This window comes from Pimephales promelas, chromosome 15 (assembly GCF_988280905.1).
Source record: "Pimephales promelas chromosome 15, fPimPro1.hap1.1, whole genome shotgun sequence".
NCBI lineage: Eukaryota > Metazoa > Chordata > Actinopteri > Cypriniformes > Leuciscidae > Pimephales > Pimephales promelas.
Window position 1 is genome coordinate 30517167 of NC_142783.1, and position 23188 is coordinate 30540354.

At 38.9% G+C, this 23188-nt stretch overlaps 1 protein-coding gene across 3 annotated transcripts in view; it reads right to left on the bottom strand.

Moving 5' to 3' along the window:
* The window catches only part of kif26ab (kinesin family member 26Ab), a 99266-nt gene that overhangs the window by 21838 nt on the left and 54240 nt on the right, over positions 1-23188 (bottom strand). For 2 of the 3 annotated variants that reach the window (XM_089120520.1, XM_039667001.2), the window contains exon 5: positions 2762-2945. In XM_089120520.1, the coding sequence (XP_088976646.1) occupies positions 2762-2945 (184 nt within the window). Of the gene's footprint in view, positions 1-2761; positions 2946-6375; positions 6821-23188 lie in introns of those variants that run through there. The other variant, XM_039667011.2, reaches the window with a different exon arrangement.

Below are 23188 nucleotides of genomic sequence, written 5' to 3' on the forward strand. Positions count from 1 at the left end.
AGTTCAGGGTGATCTTTTTGGCCATAAAAACTGCAGACAGAGAGAGATCACTCACCATACTGTAAGAAAAAGATTGTTGGTTTAACTTAAAAAATTAAGTTACCTGGTTGCCTTTAAATTTTAAGTTCATTGAAATGGAAAAGGTGAGTTAATACAATGAAGGAGATTGATTTAATCATCAGAAACTCAGAATGATATGTTATCTGAACTAAATACATTATTTAAGTTGATTTGACAAAAGAAAAAATGTTGTGATTACTAATCATGAAAAGATTTTTTTTACAGTGCAGAAGGGAAAACTGAAGTGATGAAGTTTCTTCTCATCTTCATCATATCTGTGATGAATTTGATCAAATCTGCCTGTGGTGAGGGAGACTGGTGTGAAAATGGTAAGCAAGTGTTGATTTGTTTACGGTTTGTACACTGTAAAAAAATATGTTCAAGATTTGTTATCACAACATTTTTTCTTTTGGCAAATCAACTTTATAATAATTTATTTAGTTCAGATAACTTATTATTTTGAGTTTCTGATGATTAAATCAATCTCCTTCATTGTATTAACTCACTTTTTCCAGTTCAATCAACTTAAAATTTTAAGGCAACCAGGTTACTTACTTTTTTAAGTTAAACCAACAATATTTTTTTAAAGTGTATGTCCACAGTCCTAGATTTTCAGGTTTCCCTGCTTGAATTATTAATAGAATTTTTAGATCTGAACTACTTTTTTTCCCTGCGTAACAAAGAAGAAGATATTTCAGTTTTATTCTCAGTGTTGTTGTTTTTGTGCATATAGTAGGGACCAATATTTCTTTGGACCCTCATTGACTTTGACTTTCACTATACAGACCAAAGGAGTTAACATTAATCAAAACATATTTTGTGTTCTGCAGAAGAAGAAAAAAAAGGTCATTCTTATTTAAACGTATTTAAAAAAATCTAAAAAAACGTATAAAAGTTAAAGAACAACATGAATGTGAGTGCACCCATCACCCGTATCCTCTCTGCACCCATTCAAACCTGGCATGCCGCAATTGATAGGTGTGAGGACCAATGGCATCAGTGAATGGGATTTGAGAGCTATGGGTATTGTATTTGATCTATTTCTCGAATAAATCTATTGCATGGCTTCTGGAGCCATGGAATATAGTGCAAAAGTCATGAAACCACTTTTATGTAGCTTCTGTTTCTTTTTTTCCTTGATTTTTTTTTTTTTTTTTTTGGTTGGAGCTTGACAGCCACTGCTATTACGACACATGCCTAGCATCCTTCTGGACAATTTGGTCATTGTGCAAACAAAATGGTTACACAGACGGCTGGGCCATTATTCTAATGCCTGTAGCTTTTTATAGTTCTCCCAAAAGCTGCCAACAACTGGAGTCCATTCAGGCAGCATCGGATGCGTGTTTGCAGTAGTAGGAAAGGGAAGCTCATTAGTGAGGCTGGGATGTAATGAGTCCATTCTCAGTGGTACTTATCAATCATTTCAGCAGGCGACAGTTTCTGGCATGTTGTTCGACAATCATCTCTCAGAGCAGGTGGCATCTAATCTGGAACAAATCCTCTTCATCACTATATATATATACTGTAATATGTTGCTAAAGACAAACCCTCTGGACAATGAGGAGGACTGGTGCATGGATGCTGAACCAACTTGCAACTCTTGGTCAGGATCCCAATCCGAGATCTCAAACACACAATCTGTTCACCATCAGCAAAATAGCCCTTTCTATTTGGGTACGACAGGATAATAGACAGGGCTGGACTTTGAGGTTTTTGCTCACCAGCCACTTTGGCTACTGGTTTTCCAAAGTTACGAGCCACTCAGCATTTTCACTGGCCACAATTTTGACATCAATTCCATAGGGAAAAAAACTACATATGAAGAGTTCAGATGCAAAAGCCTCTAAATGCCATTTGAAATTTTCTTCTTTAGTGATGATTTTTATCATTTAACTTGTATATTTAAGTTCAGTAATTTAACTTAAATAACAATTAATAGGTAATTATCATTGCCATTTAAGTGAAATCACTAAACTTAAATATACAAGCTTGATAAAAATTATCATTCTAGAAGAAAATTTTAAATGGCACTTAGAGGCTTTTGCATCTGAACTCTTCATATAGATATTTTTAAATCAGCCACTATATTAGGCTGCTGTCACTTTAAGACCTGACTCACATCATACTGTTATACATGCTTTTACTTTCTCAACAGTTTACGTTCACTTAAAACATGACTGACTGTGTTAACATTCTGACATTATGGTGTGTCTATTTGACTGTTTAAGTGCAATAAGCAGTGAAAATGGTTTTATGAAAATGGTTAAGCAGTGAAAATGGACTCAATTTAGGACTGAGAGGCGGTTTTATGTGCACGCACTAAATCGGGGGAATGAGTCAAATTATGCGTGATACATGCAATCCCACGCCGAAATTCAAGCCCTGTAACAGCAACAATATTCATCCGGAGCAAATGAAACGAGTGAGTGAGAGGAGACGTTTCTGTGTCAACTTGATGTCGGAGAGAGAGAAAGCGCAGCTTGAATTGTGTATTTATAAGGTTTTCAGATATTTCAGTATCAATATGTACAATCTATATTTTTGACAAGACTACATTAGTTTGTTATTTCAGATGCCTTTTCTTTAAAAAAAAAAGCTACAATTGAAAAATGTATTTATTACATACACAATATTCTGGTTTGGAAGGTGTTAATGTCAATATACCTTGAATGGTACAGATAAAAGAGGAAGAGAGTCTGACCTTGCCCATGCCTGGGTTCTCCTTGGCCTTTGACCCCGCCCTGAGCAGACATGGTGGAGCAGGTGGAGGGGAAAACTGGAGGACAGCACTAAAGTTAGTAGGGTAGATGGAGGGCTCCTGGGGGTATGCCAGTGGCGGCTGCTGCTTCTTCCTTTTGGATGACAGATTCAGCTTCTGAGCAGCCCTGGGATAACAGACAAAAATATGTCATGGATTAGGAGCTTAAAAAATTTAATGAATGATCAATGAGAGAACGTTTTATGCATTACTTTTGTTCATTATTTTATAGTTTGAGAACAGACCATCATGCAATTCATGTCAGACCGATAACATTTGACCACCCATGTTCACAAAACAACATCTATTTAGCAACTATACCATCCTGATCGACTCTGGCTGTATGTTGAGGTTATCCAGTCATAACAACGCTCATTTACATATCAAAATCTTAAAGATACAGTCGCAAAACCGCCTGTTTTTAAAAAATCTGAATTTGAATTTATTGTAGATTCCAACGATAAATATATATATATATATTATGTAAAATAGTGTAGAATGAGGTATTTTGAGGAAATTTTTAGCATTTAAAAAAGCAGTCAGCCTAAATCTCTCAAATCCAATCACTCTGTCAAAGGGGGTCCCATTAAAATGAAGTCAAAACTCTTTGTCACCACAGCGAAAAGTGATTTTTCAAGGAACCCTACATGTTCCCAAAAAATTCTTTTTCACTCAGACGGAAGAAATCATTTTGGTATTTTCCTGATTGATTTAATGGTAGAGCTTGACATTTAAAACTCAATGCTATAAAATCAGACCTGAAAGGTCAAAAGCCCCCTATCGCATTGCCAAAGTAAACACAGACCAACTCCGTCTTTCTCCACAGGCAGCTTTCCTCCTCTTTATTTCACAACGAAATAGGCACACTGTGCACACAAACCCTTGAAAAAATGTCCTCTAAAATGAAAAACTGACGTTAATGGGGTCAGCCCTGTAGTTAGCCTTAACATTAGCCATTTGCTAAGACTGGCTTTACAGTGACCCAGTTAGAGTGTTGAAATGAATCTGAATATCCATGTGAGATGTCACTACCGGACTCCTGAAATAGTAGATGAAGTGGTAGTAATGTCAACAGCAACCTTCCCAACAAGCTATCGTAAATTGTAACAAAATTGAGTAACAAATGAGTGTAAGTGGGGGAAAAGAGAAAGACTAGAAGTGGGGGAGAGAAAAGAATAGTGAAAAACCAAAGGCTATCAAGTGACGTTTGGGGGCTTAGCTCACATTAAGTGGTACATTAAGGCTGTTCTCTTGGGCTGAAATGTAACAGTGGAGGATTAACTAAAGGAAAGCTGTCCACAGCGGTCTTTAACCATAACCAGACATAATCACGCTGAATGCAGCAATAATCAAAAGTGAAGTACAATGAAAATCACAGTGCTAAGAGCACACATTATAGTAGCACTTTTGAACTCAAATGTAATTGCCATGCCAGTCTTAATTTTTCATGCCTTACAAATACTTTGAATGTTATTAAAGAAGAGAAGAATAACACATCAGATAACCAAGATGTGACTACATGATGACTAATGTGACCTTTTCACACACAACAAAAAATACCATGGAGTTGCACCATTTGACATTTTACAAAATGAGCTGACTTGAACTAAGGACAAATTATTTGATATTTTTAAGACACCGTTTAAACTTTTTTTTTTTATGTTTCTGGTTGGTTGAACCACATGACTCTTTTGACACATGACACAATTTTTTTTTAGTAGATACTATTATCTATTAAAGACATTAATTAAGATACAAGACACATGATTAACCCATTGTTTGAAGGTTTCCCATACAGTTATGCACTTAATCTCAATTACTTCTACAATTCAAAAGTGATGGATTTAGAATTACGGAAATTATGGAATATTTGTGTGGTAGTAATCTTTGTATGTCCCGTGATAAGATCAAGGAAATACGGCAAAAATAACACGAGGGAGACGGTGAAAGTCTTTTTTCTTTTTCTTAGGGATGCAAGAGCCCTGATCATTAGTTCAGGCTCTAGCTCTTTGGACATGTGTGTGTGTCCCAGTATTTCTGCCATTTCTACATCTTTTCTTTCTCTTCCCCTCGTTGCATCACTCCGGACCTCTAGAAGTGAAAACCCCGGCCTTCCCTTTTTTCTCCCTTCATTTCTCAACCCCACCCCTTTTTTCTCTCACTCCGTCTGGCCCCCGTATCAGCACAAGAGCGCACTCAGGGAACACACCGATGGCTGATGAAATAATTATAACATCCACATGGAATACAGGAGCAGCCTCTCCCGAGGGAACTGACGCCCACAAGAGGAAGCAATTGTGTGTGTGTGTGTGTGTGTGAGTGTGTGTGAAACAGACGTAGGGGATTGAAGAAATGTGTGAGCAGAGCATTCAGAAGGCATTATGAGTGAAACAGAGAAATGACAGAACACAAGAAAAAGAATAGACAGAGAGAGAGAGAGAGAGAGAGAGAGAGAGAGAGAGAGAGAGAGAGAGAGAGAGAGAGAGAGAGAGAGAGAGAGAGAGAGAGAGAGAGAGAGAGAGAGAGAGTGAATCAGAAAGAGCAAGAGTTTATGTATATGATGTAACACAATATTTTTCTTGTGGAATTATCTGCAAAAAAATGCTATAAATATATAAAATAAAGGAATATTTAATTAAATCACTTATGATAAAATAAGAAATATAATCAAATCTAAAACTAAAAAAAGTTATTTGACTTAAGTGTAAGCTTAGAACAAGTACATCTATATTGCTAATCGTTTTGACCAAAACAATAACTCAGACATAAAATGTAAAATAAATAAATAAATAAATAAAATAAAATAATAATAAATAACAATAATTTAGAATAAAAAAAATAGACTGGCAATTTATATATTTTTTTTTTACTAAATTTCACTAAATAAACAATTAATAAATACATGTTTACCTTGCTTCAGGTAATGCAGGTATTTGTTATTGGAAAACCTTTTTGTGGGGGGTGAGGGGTATTCATTATGTTATTCTAAATTTAATCTTTGGGTAAATATTTCAACATTTGGCCGGCAAAAATGCAACTAATACGTTGGAAAGGTTTGAGATGAAATGCTTGTAGTCATAAAGCACTCCATAACAGCTCAAGCATGCTCAGCACACACACCTGTACACTAATGCTGAAATTAATTGCTTGTTGAAGCACACATGCTCTCTCTCTCTCTCTAGCTATCTCTATTTCTATCTCTATCACCTCAAAAAAAAAAAAAAAAAAAAGCCACGCCATGGTTCATGAATGGAGAGCAGCTATAAAGCACACGTCCATGTGCACTTTCTTCTTGTCCACCTGCTCAAACTCACTGCACCACGCAATGCTAAACAAACATGCTTTGACATGTTGCACATTTAAAGAGCAATCCATATCTCAAGTATGTATAAACAACCAGACAGCAGCCTTTGTAGAGTTTGGCAGGTGAGCTCAGGGGACGGGGCGAGAATTCCTGGCGTTAAGGCGGGTGTGTTGCAACTGACATCTATGGGTCAAAACCCACTACACACACGAACACACACAGAAAAAAAAAAAAAAGCTTTAAAAGTACTCACACTTCTTTCCAATCCATCATCTAATGTATTCACAACCCAGAACGACGCAGGCGGGACGCAAGAAAACAGTACTGTTTGTGTGTCCATTCCCACATTTTTCCATCAAAAAGGAGCGATTCAAAAACAAACTATTCATAAAGTCATTGCAAGTCGTTGTCCGTCGGTCACAGCCCATTCTCAAACCACAAACATCAGCAAATAAGTCATTCCATTATCTCCAGAACTTTTCTTCTTGACGTCTGTCATTTAAATCCATCCAGCGAGCACTAAACCCTACAAGTACTTCTCTCCATCCTGATCTCCCTAGAACACTCTGTGTCAGTTAGTCCACGTCTTGTGTCAGACATCCTGCTCCTTTTAGTCATCTATCCCTGTGTCTCTCCGTCTCGCGGAGGAGAGGATTCGGCTCTTGCTGCCGGAGGAGTGCGGGCAGCTGCACGCGCACGATTCCTCCCTCTCTCTTTCTTTACACAGTCCAGCCCCCTTTCACTCCCCACGGCCAGAAAAGGAATCAGAGCTTTGCGCACGCTCGCTCTCTCGCTCACTCACCCTCACACACACACACATGCCCCTTACTGCATGAATTCTTCATGTGTGAAGGGGTCTCTTTTTTATTCTACCCCAGACTTCAAACAGATTTGCTTAGCATGTGCTGCATGTCTCTCTCTCTCTCTCTCCCTCTGTCTGTGTGAGTGTGTATTTATCTGCTTTAGGCGTTTTGTATATGTGTGGAGGATAATGAGTGTGTGTTGTTTTATGTGTGTGATTAAAATAATGATTTTTGTTACAATGAAATAAGGATATTCTGATTTTTATATTGGAAAACAATTTTTTTGACAGGACATAATGTGTGTTTCTGCCTTAGGTTTTTCAAATGTGTGTGGAGGGGAATGTTTATTGTTTGTGTTGCACTCTTAGAAGAAAAGGTTCTATATAGAACCTTAAAAGGTTATATCAGCGCTACGTATTTGGAACCCCTAAAGGGTTCTATACACTCTTAAAAAAAGGGTTCCTCTGGGTTCTATATAGAACCCTGGGGTTCCATACTTGGCCCATAGAACCTTTTACCAAAAAAATGGTTCTATATAGAACCATTTTGGAGTTCCATATATGAAGCGGGGGATGGAACCATTTCTGGTTCTAAATAGAACCATTTCTTCTAAGAGTGTGGGTTAAAAAATGATCTAGTAATCTAAAATAATATGTTGCTAGTTGGTTTCCAGGGTGTTGTGGGCACTATATTGAACAATGTCAAGTTCCTCAAATGTAAGTGTATGGGTTTTATTGTCTGCTAGTCACAAGTTTGATTCGCTTAGAACAGTAATAGCGCACTTCCCTTCAAAATTTGAGGTACATTCATCTGTACCAAAAACAATATGGGAGGAGTTGCACGGCGAAGGTTAATACCGAGCATTAGGTGTTTGTTCAAATTAGCCTTAGCGAGCGCCGCTAACAAAAGGAGAATACAGGGCGAGAGGAAGTGTGTTTGTCCACGTCCTGCACCTGTGCTTCTGTGTGTGCTGAAAATCTCATTAAGTGTTTGCATTGTGACAAACATAATTGCTCTGACGGGTGGGATGAAGCTATTAATTATCACAAACGTGAAATAAGCACACAGCTTATGCTAGGTGTGGCGTAGGAGCTTAGTGTGTTTAGGTGTAGAGGGGAAAAAATTAAACATCTATGGGCGACCACCACTTTCAAATCATATTCCAGACACATACAGTGCTTAGAGATGCCCTTGGCCTGTGGGTAAGGGCATGATGGGGGGAAAGCAGCAGCTGTAACAAGTCTAAGCTCTTTATGTGAGAGAGATCTATTCCCTAAACTGCTAATTTGAGCTGAGGAGCAGGAGTGAGACAGAGAGAGAGAGAGAGAAAAGGAGAGACAATGTTTGAAAGAGACTCATTTTCCGTCGGTCTGTAGCATGGCTCGCTCACCACCGCCTTCCTAACACACTGCCCTACATATCTACGGCGAACTCAGACTCCCACTGCTAGCCAAGAGACGGGTACAATCAAAGCTCCCAAGGTGCACAGAATAGATGACTGGAATTATGTACTCTGATGACGCTTTAAAAGGAAAATCTGTCTTGCTGGAAAGATGTTCTTTGGCTTGAAAAGGAAAGAAGAAACAGTGGTGCAGACAGAGAGCAACTGACAAAATGCTCTAATTTATACAGTATATATATATAAAGAGTTCAGGTGCAAAAGCCTCTAAATGCCATTTGAAATTTTCTTCTAAAATGACCATTTTTATCAAGCTTGTATATTTAAGTTCAGTAATTTCACTTAAATGACAATTAATAGGTAATCTTCATTGCCATTTAAGTGAAATTACTGAACATAAATATACAAGCTTGATAAAAATGATCATTTTAGAAGAAAATTTCAAATGGCACTTCATATATTCCCAACTCTTCATATATATCCCAAATAATGCTTCAAACTATACAGGGAACCCTGTAATTTGGCACGTTACTGTTATATTAGAGGTTAAAATGAACAACAGAGCTATTATATTTAACTGCAATTTATTTGCAGATATAATAATTACACTCAAATAAAAACTGAAATGTTTGTATACAACTCAAACATACATATAAAATTAACAGAAACAAGGTTGAAACACTGATTGAGCGATTACAGATTCATTTCTGTAAAGCCCCTTTCACACAGAGATTCCGGAAAATACACAGATAATGTGACCTGGCATTTGTCCCGGGATTGTTTGATTTTGGTTCATTCACACTGCCAGTGATTTGCCGGGATCTGTGAGTGCGTTCACACACAACCCGTAAAGATCAAGGAAAGACACATGACGTCAGGATGAGACGTGTAACGTACGCGTCGAAAACATGTACACGCGCATACCGTTCCACAAAGCTGGTGAACGATCTCAGCTTCAGCGTGAAAAGTGAGGAGCTCCTGGTCTCTGCTTTGTTCCAGTTTGCAGACATTTGTTCGTCCTTTCTTTGTTGATGACGAACACAAAGTTTCTTCTAAGAGCAACAGAGTCGCGCGATGGCACGAGCGTCATCACTATGACACACCCCTTACGGCATTGGTCCTGGCTTTTGTTCACACAGCGCACGTTCCGGGACTGATTCCGGCTATGTTATTAGGTCCCCAACCTGGGATCAGTCCCGGTATCAATCCCGGGTCGTGTTTGCGTTCACACAGAAGGCGTTCTGACAATTTCCCTGGATCAACTCGCTGTGTGAAAGGGCCTTAAGTTGTACTGTATCTTTCAACGTACCTTCTGATGTTCATGTATGTTTTTTCAAGCTATAACTTGTATTAAAGGGGAAGAAAAGACTTGAGGTTCCGCACTGCCGCTTGAACTGAGGTGCTTCAGCGATCTGTCACGTCACATTTAAACCCTCAAAACATAATTTATTGTTTGAATTTCGTGATAAAATGGACAGAATTGGAAATATAATGTTGCTTATTAGAGGTAGCAAAGCACAAAGCTCTTTGCGATTATTGGATGGGAGGCACGATGCAAATAATTTGGTTTAGGACCTTCAACTGGTATTTTGTATCTTTATTTGAATTAATCAATATTTATAATGATCACAGTACTCATTATTTTTATTTCTGGCGATATTGAGTGATTTTTGGAAAGCAATGGGATACATGGTTGTCAAGCAACATAAAAGGTGCTTTGAGCTTTTGTTGAAATCAGAATGGACTCGAGTGTGTGTGGACGTAGGGTTGGGGGCTGAGGAAGGGGATTTTGAGCGTGTGTGGATGTGTGAACCAATGCACGTATCATGCCTGGCTTGCTTATGTTCTGTTGTGAGAGCCAAAGCATTTGGCTGTTTGTCAATAATCTTTGCAGGCTGTCTGCCTTTCAGCTTTTGTCAAATTAGAAAGAGGAATTCCTCAAGCTGACAGAGTCATTAGCCTCGAGAGCCATTAGGTTGTTTGTTGGGATTTCAGTCTGTCTCTCTCTTCGTCCAGATAGCTTTTGTAGCCAACTGCCATGTTGGCCCTATTTACCATCCCTGACATTTTCTTTTAAAGTAACAAGGTCTTTTTTCTTTCTCTTGACAAAGGATAACAAAGCTCCGGATGCTATGGATCACCGTGAATGATATCAGACTACATTACCAAGGTTTCCATACCGATATCTCCAACTAGCATTCATCACTGTAAGATCAGCAGGTTGTTTACAGCAAACACAAGTGCTTTTGATTCTTGTACAGCTTTTATTAGTTATCAAACAAAAAAAATGGTCTGGGATCAATTAAGACGATGCTTTTAATACGTATCAAATTGTGCTTTAGAAAGATGAAGAAAAAATCAAATAGTATTCCATAAACTCCAATAAATCAATGAGAAACGATTCTATACTAGATCAATTTGCCAGCTTGGAATGATCTTCATTTTGAAACCAGAGCCAAAACATATTGAGTATGTGGATAAGTACTGGGAAACAAAAAATAATATCCAGTAGAACAGGTTGTAGTGAGACAATTTTATTCTCTTATATCAATGAAGGTGCATTAACCCATTAATCACTTACTGAAGCATGTGCCAATTAAAGCTTCACCATTTAACCTCTTCCTGTGATTAAGATATTATGACATCACTTCATGGGCATCGAAAGATGATGTCATCCTCTTTTACCCACAGCCACTGGCCTGAAACAAGATTTAGTAGTCAGGTCAAGAGGCTGAGAGTAGAAACCCATGTGTCAGAGAGAGCTTTCAGTGTACAACAAGATTGTGTATGTTGAGTTTAGTCAGGCTCTTAAAAATCCTGAAATCCTGTAGAATTCAACCAATCAGATGACAACTTTGAAAATCCTGAAGTGTTTCCAGTTAATTTTTCCATATGCCTCAGACGTTCAACCAATGGTCCGTGGCTGAGATATAAGAGTTTGGAACAATGAGAGAATGTTCATTTTTGGGTGAACTCTCCCTAAAATCTCTCATACTTTCTTTAATATTCACCGACCTATTATTTAAAAGTTTCCCCTAGCCATAATAAGAACCATAGATGCAACATAAGACATGTGAACAGGATTCCTTTAAATAACCAAAGACATATGGAGTTGGTTATACAAGTAACCTGGAGTCTTAAGTTTCTTTCCCACGGAAGTAAGAAACCGTGTTGTGACAGAAGCAAATCCAGAAAGAGTATGTGAGAAATTTTTCTGTTGGTCAACAGCCACACATTAACTGAAATGATCGATCATTTGTACTGTATATTTTCTACAGAATACTCTCTCACGTTATGCTTTAGTGCTAAAGAGGGTCAAATCACAAGCACAAAGCAAAAATCTCTGTCTGCAGAAGACGTGTACAAAAGTAAGATACGGATATTGTGAATCTCAATCATTGGAATATTTAGATGGACGGTATGATATGGATATTCTTTTTTTATGAGCAGTGGGTTGGGTAACCTCCATTACTAAACACTTGCTTGGAGCACTTATGACCTGAGGCTTCAGTCACCCGGTAGCATTATCCTTCATTAAAACAGACTACATGAGAGCATGCTGTGTGATATCTGTAAAATTGGAGCATTATATCAATACAGAGATCACCACAGGGCAGCTTTGGCTGTTCATTGAGCTTCTACTGTAAAATATAGCCTAATCATAATGCAGTGTAGCTCATAATTATAATAAGTCACTGAGATGTGTAAAGTGATGGGCTACTGTGTTATTGCAATGCAGTGTAAACGAGATCAAATGCATTCTAGAGTTATTTAGTCCTTAAACCTTGTGCTATAAAAACCCCATTAACCCCCTGGGGACCAAGGTGTATTTTGTTCTGAGATGCCCTGATATTTGTGCTTTTTCAGTTGCTTATAAACATATTAATGGCACAGGTGAAATTACACTATATTTAGCACAAACAGGGCTACCATAATATGTGAGCAACATGTATGTACATGTTTGTATTTTGGATTTTAAGTCTATGTTGCAGCTATTTGGAAAAATAAAAACGATCAAAACGTGGGGAAAACATTTTTGGTCCGTAGGGGGTTAAATACATTTAGAGTTCAGATTGATTGGGACATTTTTTCCAAGTCATCTCAATGGCAAAAAGGGGCCAATTAAAAATGATAAAACTATAGAAATTATTTGTACAACATGCCAAAAATGTAGTACATAGATAAGACTTTGAAAATAATAATAATAATAATAATAACAACAATAAAAAACAGAATATCAATGTTTCCAACATATGAACAGTCCACCAAGATTATGATACACTAAAATATTCAGAGGCATAAAAGTGAAGAGAGATAGAGTGTGAAATCAAGAAAAAAGTAGGGACAAAGGACAACGTGGAAGGAGAATAAAAAGCATAAAATTGCATCAAATGTGTTGAGAGCAAGAGAGTGACTTATATGGAGAGACAGGAGGATAGAGGAAGGGAGGGGAGGTTGAGTGTGAGACACAGAGGTGAAAAACCAGAGAGCCAAAAAATCAGAAAATGAGATGGAAATTAAAAAAGAAAGAGGGCGAGGACCTCCCCAGAGTAAAGAGAGACAGAACACATCCAGAAAGAGTGTGTGTGCATGTGTGAGAGAGAGAGAGAGACTCATCTCAAAGGTAGATAGCTCGAGTGCTCGAGTGATCAGTCTGGTCTTTGTGTTTTGGCTGGGAGCCAGTCAGCGGCTGTCTGAACGGAGGTAAATCATTTTGAGCCTGAGAGTAGCACACTGAAAAATGATCGCTCAAGTCGGGCCAGGCTCAGCTAGGGATTGTCTCGTTCCCTCAGTGGGCCAAGGGTGGAAATCCCCAGCCAGACCCAAATAAATGAAGCAGTCTGAAAACGTTCTAATTAAAAAGAAAAAGGACAAGAATATCCCCAGGAATTACTGAATTGGGAAATGCGGCATTTCTTTAGACTGTATATTTACATTTGTATGTTGATCCCTTTATCTATTTTATGCAAAGCAATTGAATTGCGCATTGTGTGGATTTTAAAGTGCAAAAGTCTACACCAACAAGCTGGCTGACTTAGCAAATTAAAGCATTCAGCATTAAAGCAAATCATTGCAAGTAGATGTGGGCTGTGGGCTTTTCTCAAAATAAACTTCATGAGGTGCATTAGGGGATGCTTTTTAACAAGCATTGGAGGGAGTTCTCATGCACGCTAGTAATTGCAAACCTCTTTCCCTAAACCAAGCAAAGTCTTCCAGCCTGGTCAGGCTTCTCTGTTGGCTAGATTCAGAGGGGGTTTGGGCACTTTTCAGCTGGTCAGGCCATGAGACCAACTGGCCACATCAGCTTGGCCAATCTGGTAAGATCCAACTCGATTTAACAGGCGGACCAAACTCTGGTCAAATTAAAAATATTTTTTTTAAAAGTATTTCCAATTTAACCTGTCTGTAGTTTTGTTAGCTTGTTTGTGTGTGTTTGGTTAGGGTTAAGTCGAGAGTATGCTTCCTTCGTCTGTCCAAATTATGGACAGTTCACATGATCGTTTTCGCCATTGGCATTCTGTAGTGCAAATGAAACAAATCTTTTTTTCGTGTCATTTGGTTCATTCATCGAACGAAATGAACGAATTGACTCGGAAAAAGATTCGTTCATTTAGATGAACGAGTTCAAACAGGAGAGTCAAGAACGCTCATCACAGAACAGATCAATGCGACCATTTCAATCAAGCATTAGCTTTTGGTCAAAAGTAGCCTACTCTATAAGACTAGACTGTCATCCAAAATGTTCTATTTAGCAAACATGTTCTTTTTATGAAGTGTTTACTGTAGGTTTACAGCCTATTGTGCATTCACTAGCATGCTTGGCTAGCAGATAGGTGCTAACGCTACAGTTCCTGCTTCCTGTGCTAGTTTTGTGGCTCATAAAACAGTAAAATGAAAATCAAAGTACCACCAAACATGTCCACAAAGTCATCTCCATTAATACCAACTGCAAAGACAAGAGAGAGCACGATTCTGTTTACAGTGCATGAAAAAAGGCCGCTAAAGAGGGGCGCGCGAGTGAACGAGAGAAGCATTGTTGTCTTTTTGCTGTTCCTAAATTACCCCCTCAATAGCATCCCTGAACAGACAGGATGTGTAGCTAATCCAGGCTTGGCTTGTTGTGACTTAGCCACGGTGGGGAGGCAGAACAGAAGCCATAAACTTGGCCAGTATTTTCTTTTTTCTTTTTAATGAGTTGCAGCGTTCAATCCCGAGTCCCTAGAGAAAAAGCTCTGGAAAGCCACAAATTGAAGATAGTAATGGGGTTGTCATTTTTTGAAGATATTCTCTTTTTATTCATGCCTAGCCTGCATGGTTGCTCTTTGGAGTTTGTTTAAAAGCACAGCAAGCTAACGTTTAAGGAAGATCAATTCCATTTTAGCAGAAAACTGACAGATAACCAAGACTCTCTGTCGCGCACTCTCACTCCCCGTTTTCAAAGATTACCATCTACTTTAATCTCATCCATGATACATCTCTCTATCTCTTCCCTTTGCACCGCCGGGATTTGTTCTACAGGTAGACAACCCGCAGCATCAGGTTTCACTAAAAGGGTGTTGAGGAAAAGGAATTTAATTACAGGACAAGTGCGTGGAATGGGATAATCCTGCCTACACACGCTACGAAAAGCGCAAGCCAAGTAAGGAAGGAGTCGGTGAAACTAGCTGACACCGCAAGGTCCGATCAGACACTTGACCAGACGTGCTCTTGACCAAGACCTTGAACTATGCTTGCGTGATTAAAACGTTTCAGCCATTTCAGACCTAAGACTAATTGCTTATAACTGACTTTTATAAATTACGGTCACTTTGCCCACTGGGTGCAAACAATGTCGGGTGGCCGAGTCAACAAGAGCATCCTACCGCTCCACCTTGCCGTAGCTTGTATTCATTAATCACTGTCTGGCAGGGAGGACACCTAACGCTTATTTATTTGCACTCTTTTACTCTGAGGCTATTACAACAAACAACCCCAGTGGCTGCTGGGAATATCTGTGCATGATTAATCAGAGACAGCCTGAAACATCAGGGTTCAGAAATGAAGAGGGGAAAGAGAGAAAGAAAGGAGTGACCATGGAAGGTTAGACGATAGGGGAAAAAACAGATGTTCAGGAAACAGGGGTGCGGAACGAAGGTTATCTTTTGATTGTCGTGGGCTCAAGTTGACAATATGGAAGCAAAGGGAGTTTACAATTATAGGTTAAATTAAGGGCTGAGAGAGTCATTAAAATTGCAATGTGGATATTTTTTGATGCTAAATTACATTTCACCATGGAAAGAATGCAAATTATTTGAAATGTCCCATCTGCGTTTGATAGATAAATAATTAAACCATAAAGTGTGTCTATTATATGGGGATTTTTGAGTGCACTGCAGCAACAATCAGGTTTTGATGCATTAACAATGTAAAAAACTACATGCAAAGCATAACGTTGGCAACCAAAGTAAAAAAAAATATTTGGGTAAATACAGGAGGAGGTGTAATCACCAAGGGACGAAAACATCCATCTATACCATTTACATAATACATTCCATTCAAAAATGCAATAAATATGTCAATAGTCTTTATTGACTAATGCTCATGTTGTCATAGACAGAAAGACGGATGCTTCCCTAACCATACAGGATGAGAACCATACAGCTGATGGGTTTATAAGACTGATAACATCATTCAATTGACTTCATATAGCCACCAATGCATGAGAAGATTATTACATTCAGTGGTGACCTTCACACTGCAATATAATCATTACCATTGCAATGTGCATAGATGCGCTCTTAAACGGCAGGAATGCCGTCTATCCATACCATGTGATGAGTTATCACAGCCTTGCAATAGACAAAACTTGCCTAGCAATAACCCAAAGTATGTTCATTAATAACTGGCCCTCCACATAAGCTTTTATGAGCGCCCTCTGGTGCTAATGTAGGAATTCAGGTTATTGGTTCTAGGAACTTACTTCTGAAATAGAGAGAGAGAGATAGCGCTAATGGGATTCTCAGCTCTCTGCAACAGGCTCTCACACATGCCGGGTCATGAACTGATTACAGGCTGTAATCCACTCCATTTTAGACAATCTGCATGCAGAGTAGCTTTTAACAAATAAAAACAGCAGATCAACTCCCTCTCTCTCTCATTTCCACTCCACCCCCCTCTTTACCACAAACCTTCACTGTCTTAATGTGCTGTGAAAACAATTTTACATCCTCAAAAATAAACATTAATACTGCAGTGAACTAAAATGGATAAACTTTAGCCAACTGAGATTAGTTTTACAGACCACTTGCCTGAACATTTCCATGGGCTATGTATGGCTAACATGTAATGAACAATTTTGATACCCAGGATGCTATGATAACAAAAAAAAACTAAGGCCACGTCCACATGAAGCCGGTGCGATATCCGATTTTTTTTCCCCTCGTTCTAAAAAAAAAAAATCATACACGAAACCACTGAAACCGACTGAAAACGGTGTAGTATATATGCCAGACCAGTATGGGGCGCTGTAGATACACTATACACGGAGAGGAAGACTTTAAACATGCGCATAACCTTGCGCGCTGTATACGAACCAAGAAGAAGACGACGAAGATGGCGTGTGACGCAGCCGACACGTGATGTGATGACATCATCGTTTCACAAAATATACGGATTGGCTGTACACACGAAACCGCAACGGTGTCGTTTTCAGATTTATCCACTTTGGGACTCGGTTTCAAAACGTAGCGGTTTCACTCTCCCAAAACGCTGGATCCATGTGAACGAAACGCCAATACGATAAAAAAAAATTATACGTATACAGTGAGACGCGTCTTTGTGTGGACAGGCTCATAAAGTAAACAAATGAAAACAACGTTGCATTCTTTACTATTCAATTAACCAAAATGAAGGACAAAATCAACTCACTGGTCCCGTCCTATGAGTAGATGTATCATGTACAATTTGGTCCACCCGTTGAATCATGTGCAGGCTAAGCTAACACGGTTAGCTTACAAGATGTATGCTACGATTCAACTTTATTCGGCAGGTGAACCAAATTCTTCCAAGAATGCTAACTATCATGGGACAGCAAAAAGCGTTAGCAAATATCCTGGTAGCAAAACCAAGCACCCATGAGTAAAGATTTCAATTTCCTGTCCCAGATTCAAAGTAATGCTAACATATTCTGCAAGTATTATAGACATCCTTGAGGCGACATCTGTAGAGAGATTCAGGCTATAGCATCTCCTCCTTTGACAATAAAACTTTTCTTTATGGAATCAGCAGAATGTGTATAATCAGTGGTGTGTGTTTGTAATGACAAGCAACAGGGATCGCATTAAGTAGTCTAGAATTTGGCTTGAGTTGCGGTTTAACATGCTACATGAATAAGTATGAACTGTGCACTTGGGTGGTATTGGGCTGGGAAATCAGGGGAAGGTTGAACACTAATTAGACATAACGCTGTTTTCAATTTTTTTTTTTTCCCCTGCTCAGGCTCAAAGCTTAACCGGGTGGATTGTGGTGGGATTGTGAGCTGCTGCTTTTGTTCTCTCCAGCCACAACAGAGGATATTCGGGCTGGATGACCTCATGGGAATTTTCAACTTCAACCACATATGCTGTCTGAAAAGACAATAGGTAATAAACCTTTAAATGTATATTCCACTCGGTCTGGTAACACAATTAATTACCTAAGTTGATCTGATCTGTATTCCACAAATCCGGGTAAACCGGAGACCTCTTTTGAAGAGCCGCCGCTTCCCCTTTCTTCCTTATTTACTGTTTTCCCTTGTGAAATGGCTTTCAATTGTTATTTAGGGTTTGTTTTAATCAGCATTCTCGAGAAGTGCAAGCTTTGAGATGACTAATAAGGTGGCGACGGTGACTTGTCTACCATGCTTACTGTGCGAAGTACAGTGCTAAAGCAATTAAGAATCAATCCTCGTTACGCCGCCGCACCGTGGGAAGCCTGTAAGCAGCTCCTATATATATATATAGCTAAGAAGAGTGCTAGTATGTAATTCCAGCCACCAAGTATGTATTTTCAAATTTACACGAGATTTACTAGAATCCCAGTTTAAAAAATACTTTCAAAGAACCCAAAGGCCTGAAAAACAACCTCACTTTGGCATGTAAAGACCCCCAGGCCATAAGGCACTTGGAATTCGACTGATTCGACAGCATTTATTTCCATAGTGTTGCAGCAAACATCAGCTCTCCTACGGGCCCGCGTCTATTGAGTCCATAGACATGGATCAGCAGATCCATGCTGTCTGGGGGACTCGCTGATGCCTGCCTCTCTTCCTGCGGTGACTGTATGCGAGTGGGATAGCTTGGCTTCCTGACACAGCAGTTTTCATGCTTTTCCCTGAGCTGTCACAGACCCCCACTGTATGCATGAAAAACACCAACTGTTTCCTGCTTACATGCTTGTTTATTCAGGAAAAAGGTTTAGGTGGGTGCTATACTATGACTACTTTGCATAATTTGTTGCCATGGACTGTATCTTCTGTTCCATGCTTCAAATTTAATTTGAGCCCTTTTATATTTGGTGTTAATCTATCATATGTAATCCAATAAAAATACAGGATCTGTATGGGTTCCCTCAAACCACCTTTGGACCCATCCAAGGACGTATACCGCATACGTCTTATTCACGGCAGCGCCATGTTTGATTTTTAATGAGAATGAAAGCGAGGCTGTGAGGGATAGACTTGCATCTCTTCAGTGGGCTGTGTTTTCGGATTGTTCTGCTCATGAAACACTGGAAAAATATCTTTCCATGAAATGTCAGTTGACAAAAAACTCCCGACAACGTAAGCTGTGGAAAATTGTAAGTAATCTAGGAGTTTTATTCAGCTTTTTACAGAGGATGCCATTGGAAACAGGGTAAGTCTATCCCTCACAGCCTCACTTTCATACCTGTCATGGCGCTGCTCTGAATAAGGTCTATTGCAAATGCTAATATACCGTGTCACAATTGCATTGCGTAAAACAACCATTACAATGTGCCGAAACAAGATGACAAAGTGGTGTTTTGTCATATTTTTGAATGTACCATATGCTCACCAAGGCTGCATTTATTAGATTGAAAAGTCAATAAATACAGTAATATTGTGAAATATCATTACGCTTTAAAAGAACTGTTCTTTATTTGAAAATGTTATTTATTCCTAGAAATCATTCTAATATGCTGATTTGGTGTTGAAGTATTTCTTTAAACAACATTTGAAGAACAGCGTTAAAAATAAAAAACTTTTTAATTTAAATGTATTAAAGTATAATGTACTATAAATGTCTTTTCTGTCACATCCGATCAATTTAATGCATTATTTATTCTTTTTTTAAATTTTTTTTTATTAATGACCCCAACATTTTGAACGGTGTAGTGTTTCTCTGCTTGCAACAAAACGGCATATAAGAAATATGCTAATACCAGAAGTAAACACATTTTTCTCGGCTGACCACTTGTGATCCGATCTTCCAAGACAGATGTCAAAACCAGGTGTAAATGGGGCCCAGATGTCTTGCCACTGATCAGTAAACTGAGGTTTGAAAGCTGATGTAAGAACATTTCATCCTGACAAACAGATGTGTGAAAAGCTGTTCACATAATTATTGAGGTTTAGATATTTGGTTGTCTATATTGCATAAAAATGAATTGCTGTCACAACAGAGTGAGAACATACAGTTAACATACAGAAAGCTTTAAGATTGTGACATACTGTATGAGAGAGAATCCATTTGTGATGCTAAACCGCTGACAGTACATTTGTTACACAAGTGCTTCAAAGGTGAGTCTGCCTCCTTTCAGACAAAACAAAGAAGCTTTAGTGTTCTTCGTGTGTTCTCGAAGGTGATAATCACCCCAGTGAGAACTGTTTGGGCTGAGAGACTCACAAAATGGGGGTTATTCACACAACCTGGGGGTGTGTAAAAAGCAGGAAGATCTGGGGAATAATGGAGAGAGTGGGTGAGAGACATTCAGCGGAGGTGGTCGCCGGTTACGAGGACTGATTTTAAGTGGTGACCTCTTGTAAAGGTGTGGGGGGTGGAAACAGGACAGAAGACACAGGACCACCATCTTGACATCAACACTGTGTGCACAGTATAACAAACCACTACTTGTGGTATCCTATTTCAATGTTATTTGGTTCCAGTTACTTTTACATTCTGTACATATATGTGTTTGTGCATGTTAGTAATCTACAGTTTTATTACATTGTTATTTGTTTGATACAATATTATTTATTTGATATTATGTAAATGTATATTTTTATTTTATATTGGTTTATTTATTATTCCCATACTTGTATTTATATTGTTAGATTTAAGACCCAATTTGGCGCTGTAAATAAAAGGTTATTATTTTTTGACAACTGTGTGCGGTTTCATTTTCTTAAGTACCGTTTCAAGAACCGTTTAAGCACCGGAACCGTTTAAAAAATACAGAGTAGGTACTGGTATCGAATAAAACCCAACCGATACCCAACCCTAATGTATATGCATTTGGAAATGGAAAAAATTTATTTTTTTACTATATACCAGTAAAGCTGAGGGCTATCTTTGCGTTGTATCTATATTTCCTGTGTGTGACGCTTGCGAAACCTGTCAAGAACATATTCAGGGAATTTTTCATCCCAAAATCGAAATAAGCCCCAATATATATGAAGCCCTAATATAAAATTAACCATATTTTGGGAATGCAAATAAAAAATCATACAGTTTTACCATACAACTTTCTCATTTCATTTTAATTGTATGGAATTTTTCATTTTCCGTTGATTAAAGGGAAAAAATAAAGAATTTTTTTCTGAGAAAAGGCAACTATATTGCATTAGAGTTCTTAAATATGACCAATACAAATGAAATGAGCACCAATAACACAATCCACGGTAACACTTTATTTTGATAGTCCACTTTAGACATTCTACTAACTATAAGTAACTTTTCAACTACATGTCAACTAACTGTCATTAGAGTATTAGTAGACTGTCAGCTTAATATCTGCTAACACTTTATTTTGTTGGTCCCTCAACAGACATTCAACTAACTATAAGTAACTTGGCGACTAAAAGTAAACTTATTCTCCTAATCCAAAGCCTAACACCTAACCATAACCTAACAGTCTACTGACAGTCTACTATAATATACAAATACTCTAGTGAGAGTTAGTTGACATGTAGTTGAAAAGTTACTTATAATTAGTAGAACGTCTAAAGTGACTATCGAAATAAAGTGTAACCCAATCCACTTGATAATGCAAACCCCAGGCGTAATTTTCATGATGCTAAATGAACTACTTTGATTTTGAGATAAAATGTGACCCAAGCATCTTCTTGTAAGATTCACTCGTACCAGAACACTAAATGCAATAGATTAAGATGGGAAAAGGTGAATTATACACTAAAAATGGGGGACAATGGTGTTAAAGAGTGTATACAGAAAACCTTGGGGTGTTTGTGGATCAGTCCATTTGAGCACATCAATACTTCAGCCCAAAACCCTGAGGACAGGAAGTGGGCTTGGCTTGAGCAGATCCCAGGGGCTGCTGGCCTAGTGTGATAGATCCATCAACACCTCCATCATCCACCCTTACCACCCAAAACCACACGCCAGAACATCTCACGGCCCACCGCAGGCTCTTCACACCTGGACATTTTTGCCCAGAGGGACCCCCTTCATCCCAGCCTCCATTCTCGAGTACCAGCCTCAGCTGCTCAATGACCATTACACACACACACACACACACTTACAGACAAACTCAAGCTTGACCGTGTGATTAGGAGTAGAGACCAGCAGCTGGAGGTTCAGCCAGAGTAAATACACGGTAAAACAACAAGGCACATCTCAACACAGCACTGTCAACAAAACTGATCCTATTACAGCTAAAGTCAACGATAATGGAGATTACACTGCTTCTTTAAAAAAAAAAGTAAAAAATCACGGAGAAGCATTTGCGAAACCCGACTCATTTGAGGAATATTTCAGACTGAGCCAGTTTACGTACAATTATTTGATTTAAGTCGTCACTAAAAAATAAATTAATAAAGAAGTATTTGAACAGCCCAGTTCATTTGAGAAACACTGAGTGATTCACTGATTCGTTTGATTATTCACTCAAATGTTTTGTAGTGAAACAGTTGTGTGGTTCAACTGAATCATTGAAAATAACTTGCACGTTCTGCAAGATCCGTAAAAAAAAAAACATCATTACTCAACTTAAGCCAACAATTTTGACGGTAGTCAGAAAATAATGTCAAGTCGAAACTTTTTAAGCTCAAAACACAAAGTTTTTCTTATAGGGCGACTTACTTCAGTTTCATGGTGCCGCTCCAGTTACTTTCCTCCACAGTCCATGATTTTCTCTCCCTCCAGCTGGGAGCGTCGGTGTGGGGCATTAGTCCGAGTCTGCCCACCATGAGTGGATTCACCTCAATGCCTACCAACACACTGCATCAATGTTTTCAAAGTCTGCCACTATCAGCCTTGACTGAAGAGCTCCTGTTTCCCGGCTCCCGTCACTCAGCGGCGCAGCAGGGCCCGGCTCCGCTCCAGGGCCCGACCACTCAGCATTAATCTGTTTTCCCAATTTGTCCCTGTCAGGGATTAGCGCTGTCACTCAAAAACAGCCATCCACATGGATCATTTGCCTGTTTCTTTCTCCTCTGTGTACTTTCTCTATCTCTCCATCTCACTGCCCCTCCTGGATCTCTTTCTCGCTGTAATCCTCCACTGTGATAGGTGGCCTACGGAGCCGACGTTATCAGCTTTAGCCGAGAGCTGTTGTGACTGAGTAAGAAGAACTCTCTTCTCTTTCACTCACCTCTCTACTCCACAGTCAACCATCCCCCATGCCACCATCCCGTCGGCTCCATTAGA